The following is a 15762-nucleotide window of genomic DNA, read 5'->3' as shown; positions in this document are numbered from 1 at the left end:
GCAGACTGGCTATTACAAGAACAAGCAAGCTGTTTGCCTGACAGCCATCCTTGCAAGCCATCAAGGCCTTTTAGGACAAACTCTTCCAAGAATGAAACTCAAAGGTAACAGATGAGCAAGCTTGTTAAGCTCACTGGTGACTGCGTTGGTCTACTTGAGTGGAAGTGTAGGAAAGTCAGTAAGGAACACATAGGCTGAGTTTGCCCATGTTCCACAAACTCCTGTTGACCTTGAGATGAGAGAGAGAAGAGAAAGGGCTGATTGATCTGAAATGTGATGACACCTGGGAAGTCCTGACCCCAAGGACAAGGACATAGCCATGGAGGGCTAAAACTGACAGTTAAGTGTCCAGCTGATATGAAGTGAAGGGAAATGCACAAGAATGCCCACACTTGCAGGTAGTACCCATTTGACCTAGACTCGATGGCTTGATGATTAGAACTCGGTTAGGAGATTTAAAAAAAAAAAAAAAAATTTTTTTTTGGTTGTAATCTTTGTTTTTCTTTCTTTCTTTTTTTTTTTTTTTAAGTGTTTTATTGTGAATTATGTGACAGTTTACATGGAAATGCATCATAAAACAACCGCAAGCCTGCCCCTCAAGTCATCAGCATACAGCCCCTCTCCCTTTCTGGGTCGAGTCCACAGCCGCGTCATCTCTCCACGTCATCATCTCTGCCTCCATCTCTGGAGTCACTGTTTCTCTGGGTAGGGTCCCACAATCCACTCTTCTCTCTTAATGCCCCCAAGAACCTCTGCTCCTGGACTGCAAAGTCAATCACTCCCATCCTTTTGCTACAAAACATCTACCTTTACATTTCCAATGCTCACAGTTAATCCTGATAAATTATTCACTATTGTACCACAAGAGTCTTATCCTCATCTTTTATCAGCCCCACCAAAACAGATTGGATACTACTCAATGGAGAGTCTACCTTCCTCCATGCCCTCTGGATCTAGGGATCTAGGCTCCCTCTTGAAAGTTTGTAAGCCATTCACTTCTTGCCTTTGTAGCACCCTCATTTTGGGTAGCCAATGTCCAAGTTGCGCATCCCTGTCTACCCTGCGTACTGAGGGGTTAGGAATGACCCTCGCTGTAAAGATTTATTCCCTTTTGAGCTACTGCATCTACTGGTGTAGGTCAAGTTCATCAAACTGGATTAGATTACTCTTTTTTTCTTCTTTCTTCTTCTAGATGAGTTCTGATCATCCAGTAATTGAAGCCAAGTCAAGTGGGTATTATCTGCAAGTGTGGGTATTCTTGTGCTTATGCCCTCACGTCTTGTCAGCTGGACACTTCACTCTCCACTCTAGTCCTCTGTGGCTATCTGGGCCCAGGGGTTCCCCAGTCTTGCCATACTGCTGGCCAACCAAGTCTCCACCCAGGTTCACAGGAGTCTATTGAACGTGGCTGGACTTAGCTCACAGTTTCATTGCTGTTTTTCCCTCACTTCCCCTTATCGGTGACCAACGTGGTCACCAGTCAGAGTACGTGTCTACTTGTGTATTCTGATTGAGTCTTAGTCTTGGAAGGGGGTTTTCCCTAATGGGACCCGACCGCTTACCTTGATGTCCCCTGGGTGAGCAACTTGCTTGTTCTTATTGTAGTCAGTCAGACTCCCCTTATTGTTTTGTATTTTTCCTGTCGGTCTTTCTTTAAAGAAGAATCTTCAGTTCTTCTAGCTGTTCCAGACTGGTCTGCTTGTCCTTTCCAGTGGAAATTTCCCACCTCAGAAGAGTCTGGATGGAGTTCAGGATTCCACCTACAATCTTATGCAATGCAGAGGCTCTGCAGAAAGCCTCCTTCACTGGGCAAGTTGTAGCCCCATTTTAGGTATTCCAATTAGTTATAGGCAGAAGATGGACTTAAAAGTTTTCTATGGTGATATTTGTGGCTCTTCCTTTCTCTCCCAGTCAATTGTCTATGTTACAATGGTATGCATGGGAAAACAAGATTCAAAAGATAGCCAAGCATCTTAACAGTATTTCCCCCCTTTTATGCATTCAAACTATGCCTTAATCCCTGTATCCCAGAGCCCTGTTGTTACAAGGTTGTGCATACATCTTTATTCACCTCTGTCTCACTTAGCCCATGCAAACCTGCCTAACTGTTCTCTCATCCACCTTGTTCTTCCACTCCCCTCCTCCTTCTTGTGTACTGCCCCCTCCCCAGCACCCAAACTATCCTGTGTCTATTCCCTACCCTGTGCTCCACCTTCCCCTCCCTTCCCTCACTAAACAAAAATCTTGATAAAGGAAATAAGTGTAAATTTCTACAAATTGATGAACTTCACCTTTGCTTATGGATGTAGTTGCTCAAAATACCAACTGATGGGCAGGCTCGCATGAGCTAGGTGGGACAGAGGTAAATGATGATGTATGCACAACCTTGGAATAACAGGGCTTCAGAATACAGGGATTGAGACATGGCTTGAAAGGGGAAAAGAGGGGAATAATGTTAGGATGCTTGGCCGTCTTTTGAATCTTGGTCTCCTTTGCCTACCGTTGTGAAATAGACACTTGGTAGGGGAAGGGGGGACAGGAAATAACTAGAAACATCACAACAGAAAACACGTAAGCCCGTCTTCACCCAATAACTGACTGGAATACCTTGGGGGGTGCTGGAAACGGCCCAGACCCAAAATGGGCGGGGGGCTATAAAGGCAAGAAGTGACTGGCTTGCAAGGTTTCAAGAGGACGCCTACTTCCAGATGGGGCAGGGATAAACAGAACCTCCACTGAATGATTTTCAAACTGTTGGGACCAGGCTGAAAAAAGGAAATAGAGACAAGACTCTTGTGGTACAATAGTGAATACCTGCCGCCAGGACTGACTGTGAGGGTTGGAAATGTAGAGGCAGATTTTTTTTTTTTTTGGCAAAAGGAGGAGAGTGATTGATTTTGCAGCCCAGGAGCAGAGGTCCCTGGGACCATCAAGTGAGAAGAGGGGAAAGTGTGACCCTACCCAGAGAGGCAGTGAAGTCAGGTATGGAGACAGATGATGGTGTGGACAGATGGAGTGACTGGGGACACGGGATTCAGGGAGGTATGGGAGCTGTTTGCTTACAGCCGGGGGCGGGGGGGGAGGGGTGCGCCGGCCTGTGGAGTTTATCCTTTAGTTATTTGATGATGCATGGAGGGGATTGTAATCATTGCAATGAAATGAAATATGATAGGATGAATGTGAAGCTGAAGTGAGACAGAGGCAAATAATAATGTATACACAACCTTGGAACAACAGGGTTCTGGGATACAGAGATTGAGACATAGAATAATTGGGGAAATATTGTTAAGATGCTAGGCTGTCTGTTGAATCTTGGTTTCCCTGACATACCCTCTATAAAACAGAAACTGGAGGGGGAGAAAAAGGAATAAACAGAAATACCACCATAGAAAGCTTTTAAGTCCATCTTCAGCCTATAATTGATTGGAATACCTAAAATGGGGTAACAACGTGCCCAGTGACGGAGACTTCCTGCGGAGCCTCTGTATTACACAAGACCATAGGTGGAATCCTGGACAGCATCCAGAATCTTCTGAGGGGAAATTTCCACTTGAAAGGACAAGCAGATCAGCATGGAGTGGCCAGAAGAACAGAAGATACTTCCTGAAAGACAGACTGACAGGAAAAATACAAAACAATATAGGCAGACCAACTGATTACTACAAGAACAAACAAGTGGCTCACCCAGGAAACATCAAGGCAAGTGATCAGGTCCGCATCCGGGCAAACCCCCTTCTAAGACTAAGACTCAATGGGAATACTCAATACTCAATGGGAACATAGTCACTCAATGGGAAGAATAATCTGATACAATTTCCTTTGTGTGACCATATTCCTATTAAGTGACCCATTGGTGACCATGCCCATAACCAATAGGGGGAAGTGAGGGAAAAGCGGCAATGAAGCGACAAGCTGAGCCCTACAATGCTCAATAGACTCCTGTGAACCCAGATGGAGACCTGGTTGACCAGCAGTGTGGCAAGTCCAGGGGACTCTTGGACCCAGAGTCAGTGATATAGCCACAGAGGACTAGAGTAGAGAGTGAAGCATCTAGCTGATAACAGGAGAGGCCATGTGCATAAGTACACCCACACTTGTAGATAACACCCACTTGACCTGGTTTCAATGACTGGATGATCAGAGCTCAACCAGAAGAAGAAAGAAGAGGGAAAAAAGAATAATCAGATACAATTTGATGAACTTGACACACACCTATGGAAGCAGTAGCTCAAAAGAGGGAATAAATCTTCACAGCGAAGATCATTCCCACCCCCTCCACACATGGAGAGAACAGGGATGGGCAATTTGGACACTGGCTACCCAAAATGGGGGTGGGTGGGCTACAGAGGCAAGAAGTGACTGGCTTACAAGCTTTCAAGAGGGAACCTAGATCCAGAGGGTGTGGAGGAGGGTAGAATCTCCACTGAGTATTTATCCATTTTGTCTAGTCAGGGCTGATGAAAGGAGATATGGATAGGTCTCTTGCGATACAGAAGTGAATGACTATTATCAGGACTGATTGTAAGGGCTGGAAATATAAAGGTAGATATTTTGTGGCAAAGAGAGGGGAGTGACTGACTTTGCAGTCTAGGAGCGGAGGTCCCTGGGACCATCAAAGGAGAAGAGCAGAGAACAGAACCCTACCCAGAGAAGTAGTGATGCCAGGGATGTACGCAGAGACAATGACGTGGGTAGATGGAACGGCTGGGGACTTTGGACCCAGAGAAGAAGGGGGGCTGTGTGTGGCCGACCAGGGGGCAGGCTTGCGCGGTATGCCCTTTGGTTGGTGGATGATGTATGGCAGGGATTTCAACCATGGCAAGGAAATGATATACGACAGGATCAATGTGAAGCTAATGTCCTCCCATATAAACTATCACATATTTCACAATAAAGCATTAAATTTAAAACAAATTTTTTTACATACCAACCGAGAGGGAGGGAGTCTTCATATCAAGATCAGCCTCAGTGTACAGGGTTGATAGGGATGGGCAAGTTACATTGGCTACATAAAATGGGTGGTAGGGTGGGGAATACAAAGGCACAAAGTGGCTGGCTTACATGTTTTCAAAAGGGAGTTCAGTTTCAGAGCAATGGGGGTGGGGTGGGGTAGAGTACAATCCCCACTGAATAGTTTTCATCTCGTTTAGATGGTTCTGGAGAAAGGAGATGGGTATAGGATTCATTTGTTTCAATAGTGAGTAATTGTTATGACTAACTCTGATTGTCACAACTGTAAATGTAGAAGATGTGTAACAAAAAAGGGGGAGTGGTTAATCTTACATTCCAGAAATAGAGAACCATTAAGAGGGATGAGCATGAGTGGAATGTGGAATCCTTACCAGGAGAGATAGAGTAGTAGAGGACTCGTAGACTGATGAAAAAAGAAATGCTATGCGCTGGCGGGCAGGAGGCTGGCTTGCAAAATATGCCATTTGTTTGTTTAAACAATTATATATACCTGCGTGCTTTTGTATACATCAAAAAGAGGAAATAAAGACAAATACTGTTAACAGATGGTGCATGGAGGAGATCGTAATCATTGCAGTGAAACAAAATACAATTGGCTGAGTGCAAAATTGATGTTCTGCCATGTAAACTATCACTCAATTCACAATAAAATCTTTAAAAAATATACATATATATTGCTAAAACAAAAACAATAATGTATGTACAACCTTGGAACAACAGGGCTCTGGGATACAGGGACTGAGACATGTTTGGAATGGGCAAAACGTAGGAAATAATGTTAAGATGCTTCGCTGTCTTTTGAATCTTGGTTTCACTTGCATATCATTATAAAATAGACACTTGAAGGGGAGAGAAAGGAAGAGCCACAAATATCACCATAGAAAACTTCAAAGTCCATCTTCTGCCTATAAATGATTGGAATACCTAAAATGGGGCTACAACTTGCCCAGTGAAGGAGGCTTCCTGTGGAGCCTCTGCATTATATAAGACCATAGGTGGAATCCTGAACTCCATCCAGACTCTTCTGAGGTGGGAAATTTCCACTGGAAAGGACAAGCAGACCAGTCTGGAGCGGCTAGAAGAACAGAAGATTCTATTTAAAAGAAAGACTGACAGGAAAAATACAAAACAATAAGGGGAGTCTGACTGACTACGGTAAGAGCAAGCAAGCTGCTCACCCAGGAGACATCAAGGCAAGCGATCGGTCCTGTCAGGGAAAACCCCCTTCCAAGACTAAGACTCAACCAGAATACACGAGCAGACACATGCTCTGACTGGTAACCACGTTGGTCACCGTTAAGGGGAAGTGAGGGAAAAACAGCAATGAAACTGCGAGCTAAGTCCAGCCATGTTCAATAGACTCCTGTGAACCTGGGTGGAGACTTGGTTGGCCAGCAGTATGGCAAGACCTGGGGACTCCTGGGCCCAGAGTCAGTGACATAGTCACAGAAGACTAGAGTGGAGAGTGAAGCGTCCAGCAGATAAGAAGAGAGGGCATAAGCACAAGAATACCCACACTTGCAGATAATACCCACTTTACCTGGCTTCAATGGCTGGATGATCAGAGCTCAACGAGAAGTAATAATAATAATCTGGTACAATTTGACGAACTTGACCTACACCTATGGATGCAGCAGCTCAAAAGAGGGAACAAATCTTTACAATGAGGATTATTCCCACCCCTTCAATACACAGGGTAGGCAGAGATGGGCAACTTGGACACTGGTCACCCAAATGGGGGGGCTACAAAGGCAAGAAATGACTGGCTTACAAGCTTTCAAGAGGGAGCCTAGATCCAGAGGACTCGGAGGAAGATAGACTCTCCACTGTGCAGTATCCAATCTGTCTGGGTGGGGCTAATGAAAGATGAGGATAGCACTCATGTGGTACAATAATGAATTATTACTATCAGGACTGACTGAGGGTTGGAAACGTAAAGGTAAATGTTTTTAGCAAAAAAGAGGGGAGTGGTTGACTTTCCAGGCCAGAAGCCCCTGGGGGCATCAAGAGAGAAGAGCAGAGTATGGGACCCTACCCAGAGAAACAGTGACGCCAGAGATGGAAGCAGAGACAATGATGTGGAGAGATGGAGCGGCTGGAAACTTTAGACCCAGAGAGGGAGAAAGGCTGTGTGCTGCAGACCTGGGGCAGGCTTGCGGGGTGTACCCTTTGGTTGGTTGATGATGCATGGAGGGGATTGTAACCATAGCAATGTAGTGACATATGATAGGATGAATGTAAAGCTAATGTTCTCCCATGTAAACTATTACATAATTCACAATAAAACAGTTAAAAAGCAAATAAAATAGACTTCAGAAAATTTAAATAAAGAAACCAAAAAAACAAAAACCACTATGACTTGGATCAGGTGCATCTTAGTCCTCAAACTGACATCTTTGCTGTTCAATACTTTAAAGAAATCTAGTGCAGCAGGTTTGTCTAACACAACACGCCATTTGATTTCCAGACTGCTGCTTACAAGAGTGTTGGAAGGTTGATCCTAGCAAAATGAAGTCTTTGACAATTTCTATGTTTTTCCATTTTTGTTGCTTATTGGTCCATTGGTGAGGATTTTGTTTTCTTTACATTGAGGTGCAACCCATACTGAAGGTTGCAGTCTTTGATTTTCATCAGTAAGTATTTAAAATATTCTCTTTGCTTTCAGCAAGCAAGGGTATATCACCTGCTCATTATAAATTCAATCCTGATGCTTTCAATCCAAGTCTTATAAGAAGACTTCATATAATCTAATTTCTCAGATTATTTTCTCAAAATACATATTAAATAAGTATGAAGAAAGGATACAACCATGACATACACCTTTCCTGATTTTAAATCATTCGGTATCCCCTTGTTCTGCTCTTAATGACTGCCTCTTGGTCTATGTACAGGATTGTCATGAGCACAATCAAGTATTCTGGAATACCCATTTTTTGCAATGCTATCCCTATCTGTCATGATTTCCATATTCAAAAGTCACTATCTAGGTCTTCTTTAATTTCATAACAATGTTTAATAATTTCTGACTACACGTCCTATATGTATTTTAAAAAATTTATCACTAAGCAATATATGCTTTTCAAATACAATTGTAAATTGTTTACTGCTATGATTCGGAAATGAAACTGATTTTTGTACATGGAACTTGTATCTTACAAGATTACTATTTTCATTTTTCAGTTCTAACAGCTTTTTTATACATTCTTTAAAACGAGAGAATGAGTTGGTGGGTCTGGGGACTCATGACCATAATCTCAATTCATAAATTCAACCAGCATAATATGTCCACAAAGATAATGTTCGACATCCTACTTCTTTTCATTACCATTAACCTTCCCTAGGTGGCACAAGTAGTTGTGATTGTTACATTGCTAAAAGTTGTTAGTTCAAACCCACTGAGTTGCTCCACAGAAAACAAGCCAATAAAACTTTATGGAGCAGATCTACTCTATAACATATGTGATTGCCATGAATTAGAATTGACTTAAAAGCAATGGCTTTAATTTTCTTTATATTGTCCAAATAAATGTTCTCCAACTAATTCTCAAGGAAAATGGGGCAGTTTCATACCTTTTTTTTGTTGTTGAACTGTAAAGGTAGAAGATTTTTAACATAAAGGGGGGCATAGTTAGTCTAACATTCCAGGAACAGACAATCCTAGAACCATCAAGGGAGAAGAGTATGAGCAGAATGTGGGACCCTATCCAAAGAAGCAGCAACACCAGAGATGGAGACAGAGATGAGGACATGGATAGATATAGCAGCTGAGAACTCTAGACTCATGGAAAGAGAAAGGCTGTGTTAGCGGCCAGGAGGCAGGCTTGTATAATGTACCCTCTGGTTGTTTAAATGATTATATATTCCTGAGTGTTTTTGTTTGTTGCTGTTGTTAAGTGCCGTTGAGTCAGTTCTGACCCATAGCGACCCTGTACAGGGTTTCCGAGGGTGTAAATCTTTACAGGAGTAAAAAGCCTCATCTTTCTCCCGCGGAGTGGCTGGTAGTTTCGAACCGCTGACCTTAAGGTTCGCAGCCCGATTCGTAACCACTACGCTACCAGAGCATTTTTGTATGCACCCCAAAACAAAAACCAAAATGAGGGAACAGAAGCAAATATTGTTGAATGATGATGCATGGAGGGGATTGCAGTCATTACAATGAAACAAAATATGATAGGATGAATTCAAAACCAATGTTCTCTTTTGTAAACTATCACTCAATTAACAATAAAAACTTTAAATAAATAATAAAAGACATAAATAGCCACTATTTATGCACAATATACAGCTGTCCAACTCATGATGGAATTGTACTCCTTTGTTAGTTGATTCTGACTTAAGTCAAATACTTCATCTTTTTTTATATATATATAATTTATTTCTTATTATTGTTGTTGTTGTTAAGTGCCGTCGAGTCGGTTCCGACCCATAGCGACCCTGTACAGGGTTTCCGAGGGTGTAAATCTTTACGGGAGTAGAAAGCCTCATCTTTCTCCCGCGGAGCGGCTGGTAGTTTCGAACTGCTGACCTTAAGGTTCGCAGCCCGATTCGTAACCACTACGCTACCAGATCTCCTATATGTATTTTTGTAAGCTATATAAAAAGCCTTTAATATGGGCACAAAACATTAGACATTATAAATTCCATCTTTGTCATCTCTGGGAGTTGGAAACATTATATACAAACATAAAGATATATGACATCAGTCAATTACATGCTAGAACACTATATGTAGTATATGTTACTAACAATAAGATTTATTTCATTGTATGTCAAATATCTTAAATTGAGGACTACCTCTAATGTCTAATGTTTTGTGCCCATATTAAAGGCTTTTTGTATAGCTTACAAAAATACATATATTTTTGTTGACAGTAACTTTGATTTGTCTCTATTTCATTAAAATTCAAGTAGTATATATAATGTTGAGGAATAATGATGAGTCTGCAAAACAACACATAACACAGATGAACCTAGAGGACATTATGAAATTGTTGTTGTTGTTAAGTGCCATCAAGTCAGTTCCGACTCACAGTGACCCTGTATAGGGTTTCTGAAGAGGGACTGGTGAGTCTGAACCAGTGACCTTGCAGTCCAGCACATTATCCTGCAGTGTCATGTCCATAACAAAAGGGCAAATACTGCAGGAAATCACTATTGTAAGAACTTGAGAAAAGGTTTCATATTAAAAGAAACATTCTTTGATGCTTATCAGGGGTAGGTGGGAAAGGCCAGTAATTCACTGGCTAAAAGGTGGTTGGTGGTATTATGTGTAGACACATCTTAACTTGGGCAAAGGGAAGGGCAATATACAATAAGGGGGATGGCAATATACAACCAGAGGAAGGTTGGCAAAAGAATGATGAAGACAGGTGAGAACACAGGGTACTATACTAAAGGGAACAGAGGTAAACATTGATTTACTACATAATCTTGAAACAGCAGTATTCTGTGGGCAGATACATGGACAGAGACACAGACTGAACGGGTATGGAAGAAAGATTGGGAGTATATCCACAATTATATGAGTGTGAAAAAGGATATTTGTACATGGATATTTACCTTAATAAAAAACACAAAAAAAACCATAGGAACTATAAAAAACAAAAGGAACTCTGGTAGCATAGTAGTTATGAATAGGGCTATGAACCTCAAGGTCAGCAGTTCAAAAATACCAGCTGTTCCGCAGGAGAAAGATGAGGCCACTATGAGTTGGAACCAACTCCATGGCACTTAACAACAATAACATATATATATATATATATATATATATAAAAAATATATATATATATAAAATATATATATATAAAATATAAAAATATATATTACAAATAGTGAACATTTCCTACTGAGTTCTTTTTAATTCATTTATCATTTTCTTTAACATTTTGTAGTTCTTTACTTCAGTTCATTTTTACCAAAATAAACCTTAAAGCTGTAGTTAAGAAACTTGGTTTTTAATCTACACTTCCTAACTTCGAGCATGTACTTTAAATCATTACATGCTTAGGAAATCAAATTGCCTCTTCTGATAAAAAATAGGAAACACAAAGACATCTAACTACTTATGAAAACTTTTTTATACGATCAATTTAGGTATATACTTCTATATTCCCTTCACAAGTAAAATTAGACAATTGTGGTCTAAGAATGATTTCCTTTTCATTCAGCCAACAAAAATTAGGGCAATTATATCTAATTAGCTCCACTTTTAATTAACAGTATAACTCCTAACACAAATGTGTTTGGCTAGCCTCCTTTATTCTGTGAATTTAATCTAGAGACAAAACACTGTCAAAAGATATCTGTAAAGGAGTAAAAGAACTTTAAGTCACTCTATAGAGACTTGTTCAGCACCGTGGAGTCAGTTCCGACTCATAGTGACCCTGCACAGGGTTTCCAAGGTTGTAAATCTTTATGGGAGCAGAAATCCTCATCTTTCTCCCACGGAACAGCTGGTAGATTCAAACTGCCGACCTTGAGGTTAGCAGCCTGATCTGTAACCACTATGCTACCAGAGATCCTTCTATAGGGACTTATTGACCCCTCATTTGTTCCCTATATTATATTACATGTAGTACACCAAAAGGTATATGAGACAGACATGGTCCCAATCCTTGAGCAGCCTTTAGTCTAGGGGGGGTTCCTAATCTGAATATTTATGGATAATGGTGTCAGCAAAAACTTCCCAGAGAAAGTGACATCTGAATTGAATCCTCAACAATAGGAATTAACAGACAAGTGAAAGTGGATAGGAAAAAGGAAGACTGAGGTAAAAGGAAGAGACTAAACAAAAGCCTGAGGTCCTGAAAAATGGCAAGTTTTCATCATTCATTCAGCAAATATAAGTAAATACTATCAGGGCGCTCTAGTAGCATAGTGGTTACGAATTGGGCTGCAAACCTTAAGGTCAGCAGTTCGAAACTACTGGCTGTTCCACGGGAAAGAGGAGGCTTTCTGCTCCCATAAAGATTTACAGCCTCGGAAACCCTGTACGGGGTCACTATGAGTTAGAACTGGCTCCACGGCAAACAACCACAACCACCACCACCACCACTATTAAGCAGAGGCATAAAGTACCTTCAACTCTAATTAAAACAAAAATAAATTTGTTTTAAAAAAAGTAAATTGGTAGAAAAGAGGTATAGCAGCAGGAAATAAAGCAGAAATATTAGACAAGGGTCACAGTTCACAGATAAAATACAAAGAACAAGTACAGATGATGCCCAAGTTCCTGGTTTGAGCAATGAGTAAATGCTAGTACCATTTACCATGATCAAGAATATGGATCAGAAAGTGTAGAAAAAAGTACTTTATTTCACTTTGTGATGTCAACTTTTGAGTTGATATGAGGGAGAATCAAAAGGAATGAGATCCTTAATACTGTTGACATTTTGAGTGAATACTTATTGGTTGTGGGGGTGCTGTCCTTTGTACTTAGCAGCATCCCTGACCTCCAATGCCAGTAGCAACCTCCAGTATGCCATCAAAAATGTTTCTATCCATTGTCAAACATTCCCTAGAAAGCAAAACTTCCCTTAATATGAAACACTAGTCTATGACACTCAAAAGGCATAAAACTAAAACAAGTTGCAAAATTTGTGGAAAAATTCCATTATTAACTCCATTTTTCAATGAACTTTTTAAAGCCCCCTTATAAGACTCGATGGTAGTTAATAACAAGTAAGACTATATAGTATAGTCACGCATTGCTTAATGTCCACAAAATGTTGTGAAATAGAATTTTTGGTAATGTAGATGTGCAAAAATCATATTATATACAGGCAGTCCCCAGATAACAAACAAGTTCCTTTACTAAGTCTGTCTCTAGATCAAATTAGTATGTTAAGTCATGACAGTTAGATGTAGTCATCAGTTAGTCCAATGTCTGTCATGGTATAGTGTGCCTTTCTAGACAAAAAAAAAAACATTAAAGAAATACTTCCAGATACAAGAGAACATCTTTTCAAGGTTAGCAGTTCAAACCCACCAGCCACTCCTTTTTAATCCTACACAGAGTTACAATGAATCAGAACCAACTCAGCAGCCCTAAACAACTACTAATGTTTTGATGAGCAATGCAAAGTAGTGCCCATTAGTTATTATGAAATACTGTCATTGTTGTTGTTATTTGCTGTGGAGTCGATTCCGACTCATAGCAACCCTGTACAGGGTTTCTGAGACTGTAAATCTTTACGGAAGCAGAGAGCGTCATCTTTCACCTGCAGAACAGCTGGTAGTTTCGAACTGCTGACCATGAGATTAGCAGCCCAGTTCAACACCACTATACTACCAGAGCGATACTATAGGTACCTCAAAATTCTAATATAATAAGCTTTACGGGGTTGGGATCACTAAGGGGTCTGATCCCTCAAAAGGAAGATAATAAATCTGCATAAACAAAGAGTTCTAATATATTCTTTCTTTAAAATAACACAGTATTATTAAAAGCCCAAGAATTTATCTCACCCCCAACAACCTCCACATTTACAAATTAGTAACACTGATTATATTTTTCTTATGTGCCATCAATATTAACTCTCACTCAAAATATCCCATCATTACTAACTTAATGCCCACCTAAAAAATAAAAAAAACTCTCTCCCACCCTCTGGTAACCATTAACAATCAATGGTTTCTATATTTATTTCATATAAGTGAGATAATAAGATACTTGTCCATTTACAACGAGCTTGTTTCACTCAACATGTATGGCATGCCTCAGAATTTCATTTCTCCTTCTGGCTGTCTAATATTCCATTATATATATATGTATCATATTTTCTTTATTCATTCATCTGCTGATAGACATTTTGGTTTTTATCTTTTGGCTATTGGGATAAGCACTTCAAGAACACTTATTGGGATTTCTGCTTGAGTTTCTGTCTTCACTTCTTCTGGGCATGCATAGGTAGTGCCCAACTTATAATAGGATTGTCAGTATGGCAAAAATCAGTACGTCAAATTCTTCATTTTTTAAAGTTATAATTATTACTGCCTTTTATTATCAGTATCTTTACAAATCATGCCATTGAATATCTGCCAGTGAATATCTGACAATGGTAACATTAGCAAAAGAAAAATGCCAACACTGTCTGTAGTGTATATTACTACAATTAAGACATGCCAAAAAACCAGACTGTTGTCAAGTACCGATAACCCCAACTCGAATAAGCTGTAAATCAGGAACTACCTAACCTAGGATTGGGATTGCTGAGTAATATGGTAATTCTATGTTCAACTTTTTGAGGAACTGCCAAACTGTTTTCCACAGCGGATGCACCACTTTATATTCCCTCCAGAAATGGATGACGGTCACAGTTTCTCCACAGTCTTGTCAACACTGTTGCTTTCAGATTTTTGATCATCTGCATTCTAATGGGGGTGAGGAGATAACTGATTGTGGTTTTGACTTACATTTTCCTGTTGAGCATCTTTTCATGTGCTTGTTGAGCATTTAAATATCCTCTTGAATGTCCTATGCCTATTTCTGGATTGGACTGGTTGTCTGTTTTTCCCAGAAGGTATTTGCTAATTTTTAAACTAGAAAACTAGCAACACTCAACACAGTAAGCAATTCAGAATGTTACACATCTTACCTGTAGCAGTTGGATTTATCAATCCTGAAGAAGCACTATTTGAAATCTGTGAAGAGGCTTGGCCTAACCCAGTGGAAGGGGTTCCTAAACGAGGAAACTGTTGAGAACTCATTTCCACCTGCAGTGCAAATAGTCAATATGATTACTGTAGATTCTGAGATTAAAATCAATAATAAAAATTAAAGCCTCGTTGGCACCCATGATATCTTCCCTTAGAAAAGCAAATGCAACATGCTCTTTCTAAAAAAACTGTTGTTGTTAAGCGCTGTTGAGGCGGTTCTGACCCATAGCGACCCTGTATAGGGTTTCTGAGGAGCAGCTGGTGAGCTTGAACCGCCAACTGAGGTTCAAAGTGACTTTTACTTGTGATCAATATACAGTACAGAAGTTAAATTCTTTAAGCTTCTAATGCACACAGGTTCAATTAATAATAAAATTGTTTACATAGTGCTATGGAATATTATGATTCTCCACAGATTGTTGTGTATTGCTATGCTGAAAAAACAGAATCCTGTACTACAGTCACATGACAGGTACTAACACAACGCATATACATCTATCTGTGTGACGTTTCATGGAGAATGAGAGCTTTTTGAAAGATTTAAAATTCACACCAAGGTGAACAGGTATGGTTAGTATGTCAGAGATTTCGGAAAGAGATTCCTTTTTTAAGAATCAGGAAACTTCAAGACCTGATGCAAAAAGAGTTCTCTGAAGCTTTTACTGATAGATTTCCTTTTATCCTTCTTTCCTATTCCCCCACTAAACCAAAGGGACCAGAGATCATCACTGCCTCTGTACAGTCGTGCTCCACTCTTCCCCCAGGAGCAAGCTCTCCTGATGGTCTCTGAATCACCTACAACTCCACCCTACCTTAAAGCCCATCGCTAAGACTGGGCACGTTTCGAAACACTTCGGGTCTCTGAGGCTCTGTCTTAAAGGGAGAGGAGCATGCTGGGGAGCCCCAGGCCAACCTGCTTGCCCCTTACCTACAGCTGTTGCCTGTACTTCCCACTTTTATCTCACAGGGCCAGAGGTAAAGCGGAGAGCTCATCCCTGTGGCAGTACTGGTCTCTGCGGGAAGGGACTGTGAGGAGAGTAGTGCAGATCACATCACCCAGCCAGATCCCCACTGTCCAGCCCAAAGGGTCCCACTCACCCAGTCATCAGCAGCCTCTCAGCTTCCAATCTTCTT

The 15762-nt window shown here is 40.6% G+C and overlaps 1 protein-coding gene across 1 annotated transcript in view; it reads right to left on the bottom strand.

The window, feature by feature from the left end:
• The window catches only part of LOC102818868 (histone deacetylase complex subunit SAP130-like), a 156726-nt gene extending 142047 nt beyond the window's left edge, over window positions 1-14679 (bottom strand). Inside the window, exon 1 of the mRNA XM_006876205.1 lies at window positions 14568-14679. Within this exon, the coding sequence (XP_006876267.1) occupies window positions 14568-14679 (112 nt within the window). The remainder of the gene's footprint in view (window positions 1-14567) is intronic.
• Window positions 14680-15762: the final 1083 nt, after the last annotated feature.

The sequence above is a fragment of the Chrysochloris asiatica genome, unplaced genomic scaffold, assembly GCF_000296735.1.
Source record: "Chrysochloris asiatica unplaced genomic scaffold, ChrAsi1.0 scaffold00363, whole genome shotgun sequence".
Lineage (NCBI taxonomy): Eukaryota > Metazoa > Chordata > Mammalia > Afrosoricida > Chrysochloridae > Chrysochloris > Chrysochloris asiatica.
The sequence above is the reverse complement of the archived record's forward strand: the minus strand, read 5'-3'. Positions and strand labels throughout refer to the sequence as shown.